Here is a 20181-nt window from a genome sequence, read left to right as displayed (position 1 = left end):
CGAGTTCAGCTGCTTTATTTTCCTTTATTAGCATCTTATTAAGAATAAAGGTGGTTTGGTTTGAAGTGCAAGCTCTCAGTTCTGCAGTCCTGGAGAAAACCTTTAAATTATCCATAGTGTTCCCAGCTAAGTGATCCTTGCTGGGAGTAAAGAGCAATTTTTTTTATATTAATCAGGATTTCTTGGCATTTTTTAAGCTGTTTTTAGTGTGTTTAATGTCAGGTTAAGCTCACCTGTTGCAGTGTTTTGTCTGCCAGCTCCAAGAACAGAACTGGAACACTCAGGGTGTTTTTAAAACAGGAAAAGACGAAACGTTCTTTTTTTTTATTTTTTTTTTTTTTGGCCGAAAGATTACAGACTTTAATTCCTCTGCCTATTTTAGGCAGTGTTTGCAGGAAGAAAATCAATCTGGAGAAAGATCTAAATATACTTTTGTCTTCTCCTCCACCAGAATATCATCAAGAAGGTGAACGGGAAGAAATTTGTGTACAAATTCGTTTCCTACCCCGAGATCCTGAACATGGACCCCCTTGTGGTGGGCAGGATGGAGGGGGACCCCGAAATTCCTGGATTTGGGGAGGTCACCAGCACCCCCAAGGAGGCGGAGAGCTGCGGCAAGGAGAAATCCCAATCCTGTGCGAAATCCTCGAGCCGCAACGATTACATCCACTCAGGCCTGTACTCCTCCTTCACCCTCAACTCCCTCAACTCCTCCAGCGTGAAGCTCTTCAGGTCCATCAAAATCGAGAACCCGGCCGAGAAGCTGGCGGAGAAGAAACCTCAGGACGCCACCACCCCTTCCGTCATCAAATTTGTCACCGTGCCCTCCAAAAAGCCGCCCTGTGCCCCGCTGGTGTCCAGCAGCCCCTCAGCCGCGGCCGTCACCTCCGCGGCCTCCGCCGGCCCCGCCGCGGCCTCCTCGCTGCCGCTGAGCTCCGAGGAGCCGCTGCACACCCTGGAGAGCCTCGTGCTGCCCAAGCTCAGCGTTCCCGAAGCTCCTCCGCCCCCTCTGCCCAACCTGAGCTCCGGCTACGCCCCCACCCCGCCCCTCGCCTCAGTGTCCCCCGCGCTCCAGGCGCCCTCGGCGCCGCCCTCGCCGCCGCTGAGCTCCAACCCCGAGCTGGACATTGACACGGACATGGAGTCGGGGAGCTCGCAGCAGCTGGAGGCGGCGCCCAGCCTGCAGCCGCCCTCCCCGGAGGCCGGGGAGCAGCAGGATCCCGCCGGGATGGAGAAGGAGATCGCCAATCACCTCTCCAGAGCGAAGAAACCCAAAGGGCTGGAGCTGGCGCCCACCCTGGTCATCACGGGCAGCGACCCCAGCCCGCTGGGCATCCTGAGCCCTTCCCTGCCCACGGCCTCTCTGACTCCTGCACTTTTCTCTCAGGTGACCAAATCTCCCTCAGTTCCCTTCCTGCTTTCTTCTTTTTTCAGGTGATCAAATCTCCCTCAGTTCCCTTCCTGCTTTCTCCTTTTCTCTCAGGTGATCAAATCTCCCTCAATCCCCTTCCTGCTTCCTTTTTTTCAGGTGATCAAATCTCCCTCAGTTCCTTTCCTGCTTCCTTCTTTGTTCTCAGGTGATCAAACCTCCCTCAGTTCCTTTCCTGCTTCCTTCTTTTCCCTCAGGTGATCAAACCTCCCTCCATTCCCTTCCTGCTTCCTTCTTTGTTCTCAGGTGATCAAACCTCCCTCAGTTCCCTTCCTGCTCCTTTTTCTCTCAGGTGATCAAATCTCCCTCAGTTCCCTTCCTGCTTTCTCCTTTTCTCTGAGGTGACCAAATCTCCCTCAGTTCCCTTCCTGCTTCCTTTTCTCTCAGGTGATCAAATCTCCCTCCACCCCCTTCCTGCTTTCTTCTTTTTTCAGGTGATCAAATCTCCCTCCATTCCCTTCCTGCTTTCTCCTTTTCCCTCAGGTGATCAAACCTCCCTCAGTTCCTTTCCTGCTTTCTCCTTTTCTCTCAAGTGATCAAACCTCCCTCAGTTTCACTTTATGCTTTCTTCTTTTCTCTCAGGTGATCAAATCTCCCTCCACCCCCTTCCTGATTTCTTTTTTTCTCTCAGGTGATCAAATCTCCCTCAATTCCCTTCCTGCTCTCTTCTTTTTTCAGGTGACCAAATCTCCCTCAATCCCTTTCCTTCCTGCTTTCTCCTTTTCTCTCAGGTGATCAAATCTCCCTCAGTTCCCTTCCTGCTTTCTCCTTTTCTCTCAGGTGATCAAATCTCCCTCAATCCCCTTCCTTCCTGCTTTCTTCTTTTCTCTCAGGTGATCAAATCTCCCTCAATTCCCTTCCTGATTTCTTTTTTTCTCTCAGGTGATCAAATCTCCTTCAGTTCTCTTCCTGACTTCTCATTTTTTCAGGTGATCAAATCTCCCTCCATTCCCTTCCTGCTTCCTTCTTTTCCCTCAGGTGATCAAATCTCCCTCAGTTCCCTTCCTGCTTTCTTCTTTTTTTTCTTCTTCTTTTTTTCTTTTTTTTTTGTTTTTTTGGGTTTTTTTTGGGTTTTTTTTGTGTTTTTTGTTTAAACTAACAATAGTGATGATGTTAAAACAGCCAGCATAAGGAAATGAATCGTTCATTGTATGCAGGGATTCAAAACTCAGGATGTCACTCCCTGCTTGGGTTTTTGGGTTTTTTTATGTTTAATCAAACAGAAATTTGGTGTTAATTCACCAAAGGCTGGAATTCCATAGGGAAAGGCTGGAATTCCATAGGGAAAGGCTGGAATTCTACAGGAAGGGCTGGAAAAGCTGGAATTCTATGGGGAAGGGGTTGGAATTCTACAGGAAAGGCTGGAATTCTGTGGGGAAAGGCTGGAATTTCCTTGCTGGAATTCCGTGGGGAAGGCTGTAATTCCATGGAAAAGGGTGGAATTTCCATGGTGTAATTCCGTGGGGAAAGGCTGGAATTTCATGGGGAAAAGCTGTAATTCCATGGAAAGGCTGTAATTCCATGGGAAGCCGTAATTCCATGGAAAAGCCGTAATTCCGTGGGCAGGCTGTAATTCCATGGAAAAGCCAGAATTCCATGGGGAAGGCTGGAATTTCCATGCTGTAATTCCGTGGGAAAGGCTGGAATTCCATGGAAAGCTGTAATTCCGCGGGGCAGGCTGTAATTCCATGGAAAAGCTGGAATTCCATGGAAAGGCTGGAATTCCACAGGAAGGACTGGATTTCCGCTGCTGGAATTCCATGGGGAAAAGCTGGAATTCCGTGGGGAAAGGCTGGAATTTCCATGGTGTAATTCCGTGGGGAAAGGCTGGAATTTCCATGGTGGAATTCCATGGGGAAAGGCTGGAATTCTGTGGGGAAAGGCTGGAATTCCACAAGAAAAGCTGTAATTCCATGGAAAGCCAGGATTCCGCGGGTCGCTCTGACGCTGTCTCGTTGCAGACGCCCATCCTGCTGACGCCCAGCCCGCTGCTCTCCAGCATCCACTTCTGGAGCACCCTGAGCCCGGTGGCGCCGCTCAGCCCCGCCCGCCTGCAGGGAGCCAGCTCCCTCTTCCAGGTACGGCCGCCATTCCCAGGGATTCCCAGGGGTTCACATTCCCAGGCATTCCCGCCATTCCCAGGGGTTCACATTCCCAGGCATTCCCGCCATTCCCAGGCGTTCACATTCCCAGGCATTCCCGCCATTCCCAGGGGTTCACATTCCCAGGCATTCCCGCCATTCCCAGGGGTTCACATTCCCAGGCATTCCCGCCATTCCCAGGGGTTCACATTCCCCAGGCATTCCCGCCATTCCCAGGGGTTCCCATTCCCCAGGGATTCCCAGCCATTCCCAGGGACTCCCATTCCCAGGGATTCCCAGCCATTCCCAGGGGTTCCCATTCCCCAGGCATTCCCGCCATTCCCAGGGGTTCCCATTCCCCAGGCATTCCCGCCATTCCCAGGGGTTCACATTCCCGCCATTCCCGCCATTCCCAGGGATTCCCATTCCCCAGGCATTCCCAGGCATTCACATTCCCGCCATTCCCAGGGGTTCACATTCCCAGCCATTCCCGCCATTCCCAGGGGTTCACATTCCCAGGGGTTCACATTCCCGCCATTCCCAGGGGTTCACATTCCTCAGGGATTCCCAGCCATTCCCAGGGATTCCCATTCCCCAGGCATTCCCGCCATTCCCAGGGGTTCCCATTCCCCAGCCATTCCCGCCATTCCCAGGCGTTCACATTCCCCAGGCATTCCCAGCCATTCACATTCCCGCCATTCCCAGGGGTTCCCATTCCCAGGGATTCCCAGCCATTCCCAGGGGTTCCCATTCCCCAGGCATTCCCGCCATTCCCAGGGGTTCCCATTCCCCAGGCATTCCCGCCATTCCCAGGGGTTCCCATTCCCCAGCCATTCCCGCCATTCCCGCCATTCCCGCCATTCCCAGGGGTTCCCATTCCCAGGGATTCCCGCCATTCCCAGGGGTTCACATTCCCCAGGCATTCCCAGGCATTCACATTCCCGCCATTCCCAGGGGTTCACATTCCCCAGGGATTCCCAGGCATTCACATTCCCAGGCATTCCCAGGGATTCCCATTCCCAGGGATTCCCATTCCCAGGCATTCCCAGGGATTTCCATTCCCCAGGGAATGCCATTGTCCAGGGGTTTCCCTTTTCCAGGGATTTCTCTTTTCCCAGGGATTCCAATTTCCAGGGATTCCAATTTCCAGGGATTCCCCTCTTCCAGGCATTCCCAGGGATTTTCATTCCCCAGGCAATGCCATTGTCCAGGGGTGTTCCCCTTTTCCCAAGGATTCCCATTTCCCAGGCATTCCCATTCCCCAGGGATTCCTTCACATTCTCCAGGGATTCCCCTTTTCCAGGGATTCCCATTCCCAGGGTTTCCCTTCTGCAGGGATTCCCATTCCCAGGCATTCCCATTCCCCAGGGATTCCCATTCCCAGAGATTCCCATTCCCCAGGGATTCCCCTCTTCCAGGGGTTCCCATTCCCAGGGATTCCCAGGGATTTCCATTCCCCAGGGAGTGCCATTGTCCAGGGGTTCCCATTTCCCAGAGATTCCCAGGGATTCCCATCCCCCGTCAATGCCATTGTCCAGGGGTTCCCATTTCCCAGGGATTCCCATTTTCCAGGGGTTCCCATTTTCCCAGGGATTCCCATTTCCCAGAGGTTTCCCTTTTCCAGAGGTTTCCCTTTTCCCAGGCGTTCCCATTCCCCAGGGATTGCCCTTTTCCAGGGATTCCCCTTTTCCCAGGGATTCCCATTCCCCAGGGATTCCCAGGGATTCCCATTCCCCAGGGATTCCCAGCCATTCCCAGGGATTCCCATTCCCCAGGGAGTGCCATTGTCCAGGGGTTCCCATTTCCCAGGGATTCACAGAGACTCCCATTTCCCAGGCATTCCCATTCTCCCAGGGATTCCCCTTTTCCCAGGGATTCCCATTTCCCAGGCGTTCCCAGCCATTCCCAGGCATTCCCATTCCCAGGGATTCCCAGGCATTCACATTCCCAGGGATTTCCATTCCCCAGGGAGTGCCATTGTCCAGGGGTTCCCATTTTCCAAGGATTCCCCTTTTCCCAGGCATTCCATTTTTCCCAGGGATTCCCATTTGTCCAAGCATTCCCCAATGATTCCCATTCCCAGCCATTCCCAGGGATTCCCATTCCCCAGGGAGTGCCATTGTCCAGGGGTTCCCCAGGGATTCCCCTTTTCCCAGGGATTCCCAATTTCCCAGGGATTCCCATTCCCCAGGGAGTGCCAATGTCCAGGGATTCCCCTTTTCCCAAGGATTCCCATTCTCCAGGGATTCCCATTTTCCAAGGATTCCTATGTCCCAGGGATTCCCATGTCCCAGGGATTCCCATTTTTCCCAGGGATTCCATTTTTTCCCAGGGATTCCCATTCCCAGGGTTTCCCTTCTGCAGGGATTCCCATTTTTCCCAGGGATTGCCATGTCCCAGGGATTCCCATTATCCAAGGATTCAATTTTTTTCCCAGAAATCCCATTTTTTCCCAGGGATTCCCATTCCCCAGGAATTCCATTTTTCCCAGGAATTCCATTTTCCCCATAAATTCCATTTTTCCCAGGGATTCCCATTTCCCAGGAATTCCCATTTTTTCCAGGGCTTCCCATTTTCCAAGGATTCCCCTTTTCCAGGGATTCCCATTTCCCAGAGATTCCATTTTTCCCAGAGATTCCATTTTTTCCCATAAATTCCATTTTCCCCAGGGATTCCCATTTCCCAGATTCCCATTGTCCAAGGATTCCATTTTTTCCCATAAATCCCATTTTTCCCAGGGATTCCCATTTCCCAGGGATTCCCATTTCCCAGAGATTCCCATTTCCCAGAGGTTTCCCTTTTCCAGGGATTCCCATTCTCCATGGATTCCCATTTTCTGGGGATTCCATTTTTCCCAGGATTCCCATTCCCAGGAATTCCCATTTCCCAGGGATTCCATTTTTTCCCATAAATTCTATTTTTCCCAGGGATTTCCATTTTTCCCAGAAATCCCATTTTTCCCAGGGATTCCATTTTTCCCAGGGATTCCCATTTCCCAGGAATTCCCATTCCCCAGGAATCCCATTTTCCCATAAATCCCATTTCCCCAGGCATTCCCATCCCCAGCCATTAAAAATTCAATTAAAATCCACAACAGCACCGAGCTGCTTTCCCTTCATTCCCTTACCACATTCATTTTTTTCCCTTTTTTACACCCAAATATTCCAAAAAACCATCGAATTAAATGAAATTTTTTTCGCTGATTATTTAATTTAATTTAATTTAATTTTATTTTGATTTATTTTTCAGTTTCCATCCGTGCTCAACAGCCACGGCCCCTTCACCCTGTCAGGACTGGACGGACCCTCCACCCCCGGCCCCTTTTCCCCAGACCTGCAGAAGACATAGCACAAAAAAATAAATTTATTTTTTACCAAAAAAAACAAAAAAATTCATAATTCCACTGATCTCAACACTTGGAGTTGTTACCATTCCCAAATCCAAAAAAAAAACCAAAAAAAAATCATTTTTTTGGTGCAAAAATCTGAATTTTTTTGGAAGAATCCAGGTTGGGAATGTTTATGCAAACGCCTTAATAGGAGCTGCAGCTCCGAATTTTTTCTCCTCCTCAACTTTGGAATTTTTTTTTTTCCCAAATCCAAAAAGAAAATTTTTGGAATTTTTTTTGGGAGATTTTGCAGCACCGACAGCACTAAAGGAGGATTTTTCTTTGTGACTTTTTTTGGGAAAAAAAATCAAACAAAAAATAAAAAACTTTCTCTGTTCCTGTGCTCAGCAAGGAGAAACCCTGAAATCCTGATGGAAGCTGGAATTCCAGGAAAAAAAATAAAAAATTTGGGAATATCGAGGTGGGAATATCGCCCAAATCACAATTTCTGCAGCAACAAAAAAACCAGAATTTTCCTTGCTTGATTTTATTTTCATTTTATTTTATCACAGGGAGAATTTATTATTATTTTGTTTTCTTCAAGGATTTATTTTTTCTAATTTTGTGGAATTTTTGGGGTTGGAAATTTGGAAATTTCCCGTTGGATTCTCGCGGGTTTGCAGGGTGGAGTCTGAACAGTTCTGGTGCCACAGCCTGGGAGGGTTTTCTTGGAATTTTGGGGTTTTCTTGGAATTTTGGGGTTTTCTTGGAATTTTGGGATTTTCCTGGAATTTTGGGAGGATTTTCCTGCAAATTTGGGATTTTCCTGCAGTTTTGGGGTTGTAGTTTTGGGAGGTTTTCCTGCAAATTTGGGATTTTCTTGGAATTTTGGGGAGGATTTTCCTGCAGTTCTGGGAGGTTTTCTTTTGGGATTTTCCTGTAATTTTGGGAGGATTTCCTTTGGGATTTTCCTGTAATTTTGGGATTTTCCTGCAATTTTGGGATTTTCCTGTAATTTTGGGGTTTTCTTGCAATTCTGGGGAATTTTCCTGCAGTTTTGGGAGGATTTTCTTGTAGTTTTGGGAGGTTTTCCTGTAATTTTGGGATTTTCCTGCAATTTTGGGATTTTCCTGAAATTTTGGGGTTTTCTTGGAATTTTGGGGAGGTTTTCCTGCAATTCTGGGAGGGTTTTTCCTGCAATTTTGGGGAATTTTCCTGCAATTTTGGGAGGTTTTTCTTGTAATTTTGGGGTTTTCTTGGAATTTTGGGATTTTCCTGAAATTTTGGGGTTTTCTTGTAGTTTTGGAAGGTTTTTGTTGTAATTTTGGGAGGTTTTTCCTGCAATTCTTGGGAGGATTTTCCTGCAAATTTGGGATTTTCCTGCAGTTTTGGGGTTGTAGTTTTGGGAGGTTTTCCTGCAATTTTGGGAGGTTTTCTTGGAGTTTTGGGAGGTTTTCCTTTGGGGTTTTCCTGCAGTTTTGGTGTTTTCTTGTAATTTTGGGAGGATTTTCTTGCAGTTCTTGGAGGTTTTTCCTGCAATTTTGGGGTTTTCCTGAAATTTTGGGATTTTCTTGTAGTTTTGGGAGGATTTTCCTGAGTTTTAGGGGATTTTCCTGCAAGTTCTGGGAGTTTTCCTGCAAATTTGGGAGATTTTCCTGCAATTTTGGGAGGATTTCCTGCAGTTTCAGGAGGTTTTTCCTGCAGTTCTTGGGAGGTTTTCTTGCGGTTTTGGGATTTTCTTGGAGTTTTGGGAGGATTTCATTGGGATTTTCCTGTAGTTTTGGGGTTTTCTTGGAATTTTGGGAGGTTTTCCCTGAGTTTTAGGGGATTTTCCTGCAAGTTCTGGGAGATTTTCCTGCAATTCTTGGGAGGTTTTTCCTGCAAATTTGGGAGGATTTCCTGCAGTTTTGGGATTTTCTTGTAGTTATTGGGAGGATTTCCTGCAATTCTGGAGGTTTTCCTGTAATTTTGGGGTTTTCTTGTAGTTCTGGGAGGATTTTCTTGCAAATTTGGGGAGTTCTCTTGTAGTTTTGGGATTTTCCTGCAGTTTTGGGGTTTTCTTGTAATTTTGGGAGGTTTTCCCTGAGTTTTAGGGGCTTTCCTTGCAATTTTAGGAGGTTTTCCTGCAAGTTTTGGGAGGATTTTCCTGCAATTTTGAGGGATTTCTCTTGGGTTTTGTGGAATTTCCCCTGGATTTTGGTGGAATTTTTTGTGGAATTTTCCTTGGATTTGGGGGAATTTTTTGTGGAATTTTAGTGGAATTTTCCCTGGATTTTAGGGAATTTTCCCTGGATTTTAGTGGCATTTTCCCTGAATTTTAGTGGAATTTTTTGTGGAATTTTAGTGGAATTTTCCCTGGATTTTGTGGAATTTTCCCTGGAATTTTGGTGGAATTTTTTGTGGAATTTTTGTGGAATTTTCCCTGGATTTTAAGGAATTTTATCTGGATTTTGGTGGAATTTTCCATAGATTTTAGTGGAATTTCCCCTGGATTTTAGGGGAATTTTCCTTGGATTTTAGTGGAATTTTTTGTGGAATTTTAGTGGAATTTCCCCTGGATGTTAGGGAATTTTCCCTGGATTTTGGTGGAATTTTTCCTGGTTTTTGTGGCATTTTCCCTGGATTTTTGTGTAATTTCTCCTGGATTTTAGGGAATTTTCCGTGGATTTTAGTGGACTTTTTTGTGGAATTTCCCGTGGAATTTCCCTGGATTTTAGTGGAATTTCCCCTGGATTTTGGTGGAATTTTCGCTGGATTTTAGGGAATTTTTTGTGGAATTTTAGTGGAATTTTCCCTGGATTTTGTGGAATTTTCCCTGGATTTTAGGGAATTTTATCTGGATTTTAGTGGAATTTGCCCTGGATTTTAGGGAATTTTCCCTGGATTTTGGTGGAATTTTCCCTGGATTTTGGTGCATTTTCCCTGGATTTTTGTGGAATTTTTTGTGGAATTTTAGGGAATTTTATCTGGATTTTGGGGGAATTTTCCTTGGATTTTAGTGGAATTTTCTCTCGATTTTAGTGGAATTTTTTGTGGAATTTTTGTGGAATTTCCCCTGGATTTTTGTGGAATTTTCCCTGGATTTTAGGGTATTTTCCATAGATTTTAGTGGAATTTTCCCTGGATTTTGGTGGAATTTCCCCTGGATTTTAGAGAATTTTCCCTGGATTTTAATGGAATTTCCCCTGGATTTTAGGGGAGGTTTTCCCTGACTGCAATTCCAGAAAAACTCAAAATTTTCCCAGTTTTTACCCCAAATTTTGCAGTGGAACTGTTGATTTTGGGGTCATTTTTTAGAGGATTTTCCCCATAAAAAATCCCAGAAAAATTCTCTTTTTTCCCTCACAACTCTTTAAAATTTTCCTGCTTTTCCCCACATGGAAAATTCCATTTTTTTCCCAGTTTTTACCCCAAATTTTACAATGAAAATGTTGATTTTGGGGTCATTTTTTAGAGGATTTTCCCCATAAAAAATTCCCAAAAAATCCCTTTTCCTTCCTCATCCTCAGAGCCCGAGGAGCTGCCGTTGTTTATTGTCAATATTGCACTCATCCCATGGAAAATTCAAAATTTTTCCCAAAATTTTCCTCAAAATTTTCTTTTTTTTCTACCATTTTTTTCAGGCTTGAAATTCCCTTTAAAAGCCACAAAACCCAGGATTTTTCTTTGATTTTTTCCATTTTTTATATCCTGATATTGAAAAATTAAAAAACCCCCATTTTTGTGTATTTCTTAAGTGACAGGTGGGTGGAATAATTTTATTTTTTGGGCGTTGTTTTCTTGCTCAAAAAGGGGAAAAATGGGAAAAAAAACCAAAAAAAAAAGAGAAAAAATTCAATTTTCAGTTGAATTTTTTCTCTTTTTACATTGGCTCCTGTCAGAGGCAAAAAAAATGAAAATAATTCAAAATTGCCCTTAAAATGTGCAATATTCCCATTTTTATTTTCATTTTATTTTAATTTTTTGAAATGCAAAAACGAATCAGGAATATCTGGAATTATTTTTAATTTTATTTTTAATATTTGGAGAAATTTCTGAGAAATTTCTGTTTATAAATAATCAGCACTTTTTGGGTCAGGTTGGCCAAAGAATATTTTGAATTTTTTTGATATTTTCAGGGTGGGATTTTGAATTAAAAATTCATTAATAAGCACTAAAAAATTGCAATTTAATTGCTTCCCTTTATTCCCTTTATTGCCTTTATTCCCTTTATTCCCTTTGTGGAGAAAAGCCAATTTTAGCTGTTGTAAAATTTGTAAAATTTTTGCACTTCAATGGTTTTTTATTTTTTATATAGAGGGTTAAAGCTTAAAAAATAAATAAATATTTGTGGGTTCCTGATCCTCGCCGAGAAAATTCCACAGAAATCCAGATTTTCCTGTGGAAATGGGAAAAATCAAACAGGAAAAATAAAAAAATGAGGCGGGAAAAATAAAAAAAATTAAGCAGGAAAAATAAAAATGATGCAGGAAAATTAAAAATATGAGGCAGGGAAAATAAATAAAAAAACGAGGCAGGAAAAAGAAATATAAGGGAGGAAAAATAAAAATAAGGCAGGAAAAATAAAAATTATGCAGGAAAAATAAAAATTATACAGGAAAATAAAAAAAATGATGCAGGGAAAATAAAAATGAGGCAGGAAAAATAAAAATATGGCGGGAAAAATAAAAAATAAAGCAGGAAAAATAAAAAAATAAGGGAGGAAAAATAAAAATAAGGCGGGAAAAATAGAAATAAAAATATGAGGCAGGAAAATTAAAAAAATGCAAAATCCATATAAATCCATATAAATATCCCAAAAATCAATATAAATATAAATATAAGAAATCTCCCCATCCTGCAGGAGATTTTATTGAGATTTTCATCTCAATCAGGAAAATTTGGAATTCAGGGATGTTTGAGGATTTTATTTTCTTTTATTTTATTTTTATTTTCTTGGATTTTTTTTATTTTCCCTGCCTTATTTTTATTTTTATTTTTTTTTCATGAGGGAATGGAGTTTTGGACAGTGAATTTGTGAATTTTTAGGATTTTTTTTATCAAAAAAATGGACTTTTGGATTGTAAATTTGTGAATTTTGGGGTTTTTTTTCCCTTTTCCAAAAATGATGCTAAAATGTTCTTTTTTCCAAAAATGATCTTAAAGTTCCCTTTTTTTGAAAAATAATCCTAAAATTTCCTTTTCCAAAGATGACCCTAACATTTTCCAAAAATGCTCCTAAAATTCCCTTTTTTCCAAAAATTGTCCTGAAAAAATTCCTTTTTTTCTAAAAATGACCCTAAAATTCCCTTTTCCAAAAATGCTCCTAAAATTCCCTTTTTTTCCAAAAAATAACCCTAAAATTTTCTAAAAATGGTCCTAAAATTCCAAAAATTATCCTAAAATTCACTTTTCTAAAAATGATCCTAAAATTCCCATTTCCAAAAATGACCCTAAAATTTTCTAAAAATGATCCTAAAATTCCCTTTTTTTCCAAAAAATAACTCTAAAATTTTCTAAAAATGATCCTAAAATTCCAAAAATTATCCTAAAATTCACTTTTCTAAAAATGATCCTAAAATTCCCTTTTTTCCAAAAATGACCCTAAAATTCCCTTTTTACCAAAAATGACCCTAAAATTCCCTTTTTCCAAAAATGATCCTGAAATTTTCCAAAACTGATCCTAAAATTTCCTTTTTTCCAAAAATGCTCCTAAAAAAATTCTCTTTTTTCCAAAAATGATCCTGAAATTTTCCAAAAATGGCCCTAAAATTTTCTAAAAATGCTCCTAAAATTCCAAAAATGCTCCCAAAATTCCCTTTTTTCCAAAAATCCTCCTAAAAAAATTCCCTTTTTTCCCAAATCCCTTTTCCCCATGTTTGCAGTGTTACCCTTTGGCCTCCCGTCCCTCCCAGGCTCAGCACCAATGGAATCATTTTTGCTTTTTTCCCCCTCTGCTTTCCCAGCTGAGAACTCGATTTTGGAATAAAAAAAAAATCAAAAATCAAAATAAAAAAGGGAAAAAAAATAAAAATAAAATAATTCCAGGGAAAATGCCGGTGGTGATAACGGAGATCAGGAATTCACAGGAATGGGGGAGGAAAAATCCTGGGGAGCAGCACAGAGCCGGCAGCGGGGCAGGGCTTGGGGTTTAGGAGGATTTAAATAAATTTAAATAAATTTAAATATATTTAAATGGATTTAAATCAATTTTTAGCCACTCCAGCTGTGTGCGCTGTCCTGTGCATTCCTGGAATGCACATCTGGATTGGGAAGGTGATTTTGGAGCTGGTTGGGCTGGGCAGTTCTTTGTGTCTAAGAGCGATTTAAATCAATTTAAATAAATTTAAATCCATTTAAATCCATTTAAATCCATTTAAATCCAATTTTAGGCACTCCAGCACCCCCATCCAGCTGTGTGCGCTGTCCTGGCCATTCCTGGAGTGCACATCTGGATTGGGGAGGTGATTTTGGAGCTGCTCCAACTTCCTTGGGCTGGGTAGATTTTTATGTTTTGAAGGGATTTAAATCAATTTAAATCCATTTAAATCCATTTAAATTGATTTTAATCAAATTTTAGCCAGTCCAGCTGTGTTGTTGTCCTGTGAATTCCTGGAGTGCACATCTGGATTGGGAAGGTGATTTTGGAGCTGGTTGGGTTGGGCAGTTCTTTGTGTCTAAGTGGGATTTAAATCAATTTAAATTAATTTAAATCCATTTTAATCCATTTAAATCCATTTAAATCCATTTAAATCCAGCTGTGTGTGCTGTCCTGCCCCATTCCTGGAGTGCACATCTGGATTTAGGAGCTGATTTTGGGCTGGAATTCTCAGGCTTTTTGGGTTTTTGGCAGATTTTTGGCAGCCAATCCCTCCCTCTGGATTTTGGATTTTTCCCCTGCTGGGATTTCCAGAAAATTCCACAAAAAAACCCAAAAAAAAAAAAAAAAGGGAACATTTCCAGTGGCTCTTTCCAGAACAGAGTTACATTTTTTTTTCTTTTTTTTTTTCTATATAAATATATATAAATATAAATATATATATATATATATATTACAAATTTCAAGAGGCAAAATTGTGTTGTAGTGAGTGTTTGAAACTTCCTACACTGGAGAATTTTTCTGCAAAAAGTCACCCCTTGTTCCAGCTGGGTGACCCTAGAATTGCTTCTCAGCCTTTTATTTTATTTTATATTTTTAATTTTGAAATATTTTATTCGAGCATCTTAACGCCATTGTGTTTAAAAAATAAAAAATAAAAAATAAAAAATAAAAAATAAAGAAATGCTGGTATGTAATGCAAGTGCATCAATAGCCAAAGTTTTTCAGTAATTGTTCAGTGTTAATTGAAATTTTTTTGCTTTTTAGGAGATAACATTTAGGAAGACCTTCAGTGTGTAAAAAAATCATGAAAAATTCAAATTATTGAATTTTAACTGGATTTAGGGCAGGGATGGAGGTGTTGGAGCACATTTCAGGTTTGAGGAAAAACTTTTAAAAAATTTAAATTAAAATTTTTAAATTGAAATTGAAATTTCCTTTTGGAGCACATTTCAGGTTTGAATGGAATCAGGAGGAAAAGCTTTTAAAAATTTAAATTTTTAAATTTCAATTGAAATTTCCTTTTGGAGCACATTTCAGGTTTGAATGGAATCAGGAGGAAAAGCTTTTAAAAATGGAAATTTAAAATTTAAATTTAAATTGAAATTTCCTTTTGGAGCACATTTCAGGTTTGAATGGAATCAGGAGGAAAAGCTTTCAAAAATTTAAATTTCAATTGAAATTTCCTTTTATAGCACATTTCAGGTTTGAATCGAATCAGGAGGAAAAGCTTTTAAAAAATTTAAATATTTAAATTTAAATTTCCTTTTGGAGCACATTTCAGGTTTGAATGGAATCAGGAGGAAAAGCTTTTAAAAATTTAAATTTTTAAATTTCAATTGAAATTTCCTGTTGGAGCACATTTCAGGTTTGAATGGAATCAGGAGGAAAAGATTTTAAAAATTTAAATTTAAATTTTTAAATTTCAATTGAAATTTCCTTTTGGAGCACATTTCAGGTTTGAATGGAATCAGGAGGAAAAGCTTTTAAATGGAAATTTAAATTTTTAAATTTAAATTTAAATTTCCTTTTGGAGCACATTTCAGGTTTGAATCGAATCAGGAGGAAAAGCTTTTAAAAAATTTAAATTTAAATTTTTAAATTTCAATTGAAATTTCCTTTTGGAGCACATTTCAGGTTTGAGGAAAAGCTTTTAAATGGAAATTGAAATTTTTAAATTTCAATTGAAATTTCCTTTTGGAGCACATTTCAGGTTTGAATCGAATCAGGAGGAAAAGCTTTTAAAAAATTTAAATTTAAATTTAAATTTAAATTTCCTTTGCACTGTCCTGACACTTCAAAGTGACAAACGCCGCTTTGGCAGTTTTTGGGAATTTATTTCAAAATTCACGAAGGTCTTTCCTGAGAAATCAGGTGACTTTTTTCTATTTTTGCTTCGATTTTTGTGCAAAAAACCATAAAAAAATAATAAAAAAAAAATCAATGTATGGCAATCTTTTTTTAAAAAATAAAAATATGGGGTGGGAATAGTTAAAACTATTTTCTGTAAGAACTGACAGAGGGATTTTTGCTTTGTATAATGCAAGCTGGCTTTAAAAAATAAAGCATTGTAGCAAAATATTCAAGTCAATCCTATGTTCATAGTTATGTGCAACCAGACATGCAAAACAATTGTATTTTTTTAAATAAATATTTTTAACAAAGTTTCTGCTCATTGGACTGGTTTGTTGTTTACTTTCAGTAAAAATAGAAATTTTTATAAATATAAATTTATAAATTTAAAATATATATATATATATTTATATAAAATATATATATAAATATATATATTATATATATAAAATAGATATAAAATATGTTTATATTTATATAAATATAAATATATAATATATATATTTATATATAATATATATATATAAAAACATAAATTTTCAGTGTGCTGAGGAGGGAGTTCAGACTTTGAGGTAAATTGTATTTTAGTGTTGTTAAATCAGGTGCTATTCTGGTGAAAATTTCCTTAAATTCGGATTTTTTTCCCCTATTTCTCCAAAATGGAGATTGGAATTGCCAAAACCAAGAACTGTGATGGTGGATTTTTAATTGAGAAGAAATTGAGCTTTGTTTTACCGACAGAACTCGATTTTAATTTTAATTTTAATTTTACCGAACAGAACTCAATTTTAATTTTAATTTTACCAAACTGAACTTAATTCTAAACTCAATTTAAATTTCATTTTTAAACTCAGGAACTGTGATGGTGGATTTTAATTGAAAAGAAATCGAGCTCTCTTTAACAAAAAAGAATTCTTAATTTTAATTTTAATTTTAATTTTACCAAACAGAACTTAATTTTAATTCTTGGAATTCCCAAGCCCAAGAATTGTGATGGTGAATTTTTAATTAAGAAGAATTTTAATTATTGGAATTTCCAAGCCCAAGAAGTGTGATAGTGAATTTTAATTGAGAAGAAATTGAATTCTGTTTTACCAAACTAATTTTTATTTTAATTTTACCAAACAGAACTTAATTACCGAGCCCGAGAAGTGTGATGGTGAATTTGAATTAAGAATTTTAATTCTTGGAATTATCAAGCCCAAGAAGTGTGATGGCGAATTTTAATTAAGAAGAAAATTGAATTCTGTTTTACCAAACTCAATTTTAATTTTACCAAACAGAACTTAATTTTAATTCTTGGAATTACCAAACCCAAGAAGTGTGATGGTGAATTTTAATTAAGAAGAAATTGAATTCTGTTTTACCAAACTAATTTTTATTTTACCAAACAGAACTTAATTTTAATTACCCAAGAAGTGTGATGGTGAATTTTAATTAAGAAGAATTTTAATTCTTGGAATTATCAAGCACAAGAAGTGTGATGGTGAATTTTAATTGAAAAGAAATTGAGCTCTGTTTTACCAAACTCATTTGAATTTTAATTTTACCAAACAGAACTTAATTTTAATTCTTGGAATTCCCAAGCCCAAGAATTGTGATGGTGAATTTTTAATTAAGAAGAAATTGAACTCTGTTTTACCAAAGAAAACTCATTTTAATTTCACCAAACAGAACTTAATTTTAATTCTTGGAATTAATCAAACTCAGGAACTGTGATGGTGAATTTTAATTAAGAAGAATTTTAATTCTTGGAATTATCAAGCCCAAGAAGTGTGATGGTGAATTTTAATTGAGAAGAAAATTGAATTCTGTTTTACCAAACTCAATTTTAATTTTACCAAACAGAACTTAATTTTAATTACCAAGCCCGAGAAGTGTGATGGTGAATTTGAATTAAGAATTTTAATTCTTGGAATTATCAAGCCCAAGAAGTGTGATGGCGAATTTTAATTAAGAAGAAATTGAATTCTGTTTTACCAAACTCATTTTAATTTTACCTAACAGAACTTAATTTTAATTACCCAAGAACTGTGATGGTGGATTTTAATTAAGAAGAAATTGAATTCTGTTTTACCAAACGTGCCAGGCCAGAACGAGAGATGCTCTCAGAGCCGCCGGCCCTGCTGTGCCACAAATGAGGAATTTTTCCCAAATTTTGGAGCTCATTTCCTCCCAGCAGGGCCCAGAGATGCTCTCATGCAGGGAGGGGCTCGAGGAAGGACAGATTTTGGTTTTTATTTTGCTGTAAATGTATTTTTGCGGTTGTTTTTTTTGTCTGTGGTTTATTCCATTCCGAGTGGTTTATTTCATTCGGGGTGGTTTATTCCATTCCGGGTGGTTTATTTGATTCCGAGTGGTTTATTCCATTCCGGGTGGTTTATTTCATTCCGGGTGGTTTATTCCATTCCGAGTGGTTTATTCCATTCCGGGTGGTTTATTTCATTCCGGGTGGTTTATTTCATTCCGGGTGGTTTATTTCATTCCGAGTGGTTTATTTCATTCCGGGTGGTTTATTTCATTCGGGGTGGTTTATTTCATTCGGGTGGTTTATTCCATTCCGGGTGGTTTATTCCATTCCGGGTGGTTTATTTCATTCGGGGTGGTTTATTCCATTCCGGGTGGTTTATTCCATTCCGGGTGGTTTATTTCATTCGGGTGGTTTATTCCATTCCGGGTGGTTTATTCCATTCCGGGTGGTTTATTTCATTCCGGGTGGTTTATTCCATTCCGGGTGGTTTATTTCATTCCGGGTGGTTTATTTCATTCCGGGTGGTTTATTTCATTCGGGGTGGTTTATTTCATTCGGGGTGGTTTATTCCATTCCGGGTGGTTTATTCCATTCGGGGTGGTTTATTCCATTCCGGGTGGTTTATTTCATTCCGAGTGGTTTATTTGATTCCGGGTGGTTTATTCCATTCCGGTGGTTTATTTCATTCGGGGTGGTTTATTTCATTCCGGTGGTTTATTCCATTCCGGGTGGTTTATTTCATTCGGGTGGTTTATTTCATTCCGAGTGGTTTATTCCATTCCGGTGGTTTATTTCATTCCGGGTGGTTTATTTCATTCCGGGTGGTTTATTCCATTCCGGGTGGTTTATTCCATTCCGGGTGGTTTATTTCATTCCGGGTGGTTTATTTCATTCCGGGTGGTTTATTTCATTCCGAGTGGTTTATTTCATTCCGGGTGGTTTATTTCATTCCGGGTGGTTTATTTCATTCGGGGTGGTTTATTTCATTCCGAGTGGTTTATTTCATTCGGGGTGGTTTATTTCATTCGGGGTGGTTTATTTCATTCGGGTGGTTTATTCCATTCCGGGTGGTTTATTTCATTCCGGGTGGTTTATTTCATTCCGGGTGGTTTATTCCATTCGGGGTGGTTTATTCCATTCCGGGTGGTTTATTTCATTCCGGGTGGTTTATTTCATTCGGGGTGGTTTATTCCATTCCGGGTGGTTTATTTGATTCCGGGTGGTTTATTCCATTCCGAGTGGTTTATTTGATTCCGGGTGGTTTATTCCATTCCGGGTGGTTTATTTCATTCCGGGTGGTTTATTTCATTCCGGGTGGTTTATTTCATTCGGGGTGGTTTATTTCATTCCGGGTGGTTTATTCCATTCCGGGTGGTTTATTCCATTCCGGGTGGTTTATTTCATTCCGGGTGGTTTATTTCATTCGGGTGGTTTATTCCATTCCGGGTGGTTTATTTCATTCCGGGTGGTTTATTTCATTCCGGGTGGTTTATTTGATTCCGGGTGGTTTATTCCATTCGGGGTGGTTTATTTCATTCCGAGTGGTTTATTTCATTCGGGGTGGTTTATTTCATTCGGGGTGGTTTATTCCATTCCGAGTGGTTTATTCCATTCCGGGTGGTTTATTCCATTCCGAGTGGTTTATTTCATTCCGGGTGGTTTATTCCATTCCGGGTGGTTTATTCCATTCCGGGTGGTTTATTGCATTCCGAGTGGTTTATTTGATTCCGAGTGGTTTATTCCATTCCGAGTGGTTTATTTCATTCCGGGTGGTTTATTTCATTCCGAGTGGTTTATTTCATTCGGGGTGGTTTATTTCATTCCGAGTGGTTTATTTCATTCGGGGTGGTTTATTCCATTCCGAGTGGTTTATTTCATTCCGGGTGGTTTATTCCATTCCGGGTGGTTTATTTCATTCGGGGTGGTTTATCCTGAGAGGAGGAACAGCGGCACCGTGTGGAGCTGGAGAGGAATTACAGCCTGGAATCAAATCCAGAAGGGTTTGGGATGGCAAAATCCCAAAAATCTCCAAATTCCACCCCGGGGTGCTCCGGCCTGGCCTGGAATTGGGTTTGGTTTCATTGCAGGATCTCAGAATAAATGGGATTTGAGGCAGGAGGTGTCCCTGGATGAGCTAAAGCCAGAATTCCGAGGAAAATGGGAATTTAACAACTCCAGGAGAGTTTGAGGAGGCTGGTGCTTGAAAAATGTGAATTTCCCAAAGAATTTGTGGCTTCCCCATCCCTGAGAGTGCCCAAGGCCAGGCTGGAAAAACCTGGGATAGTGGAGATGTCCTTGGCCTTGGAATGAGAAGGTTTTTAGGATCCCAAACCCTTCTGGGATTTGATTCCAACCCTAACAGGAATTCCAATTTTATTCCAACTCCAGAGCAGATCCCATTCGGGCTCTATGGGATTTAAGGAATTATAAGATTTAAGGAATTATAAGATTTAAGAAATTATAAGATTTAAGGAATTATAGGATTTAATATCCCTCCCACCCCAAACCATCCCACAACTCTTCAAACGCCAAAACCAATTTAATTTTTTTTGTTTTTAACCCTGTTAAATTTGAAATTTATGACTTTAAAACCTGAGAACTGGAGGTGTTGGGAAGTGAGTCCAGCCAGCGAGCAATTAGCAATCAATCAATCAATCAATC

The 20181-nt window shown here is 39.9% G+C and overlaps 1 protein-coding gene across 2 annotated transcripts in view; it reads left to right on the top strand.

Annotated features, from left to right (window-relative positions):
- Positions 1 to 20181, top strand: part of ELK4 (ETS transcription factor ELK4) — a 45545-nt gene that overhangs the window by 18962 nt on the left and 6402 nt on the right. The window contains exons 3-5 of one of the 2 annotated variants that reach the window (XM_064733081.1): positions 452 to 1387; positions 3391 to 3507; positions 6760 to 7232. The exons of the other annotated variant lie outside the window; for it this stretch is intronic. Of the exons in view, the coding sequence (XP_064589151.1) occupies positions 452 to 1387; positions 3391 to 3507; positions 6760 to 6858 (1152 nt within the window). The 3' untranslated portion in view covers positions 6859 to 7232. Of the gene's footprint in view, positions 1 to 451; positions 1388 to 3390; positions 3508 to 6759; positions 7233 to 20181 lie in introns of those variants that run through there. 2 annotated transcript variants of the gene reach the window in all.

Source organism: Zonotrichia leucophrys, chromosome 26 (assembly GCF_028769735.1).
Source record: "Zonotrichia leucophrys gambelii isolate GWCS_2022_RI chromosome 26, RI_Zleu_2.0, whole genome shotgun sequence".
Lineage (NCBI taxonomy): Eukaryota > Metazoa > Chordata > Aves > Passeriformes > Passerellidae > Zonotrichia > Zonotrichia leucophrys.
The sequence above is the reverse complement of the archived record's forward strand: the minus strand, read 5'-3'. Positions and strand labels throughout refer to the sequence as shown.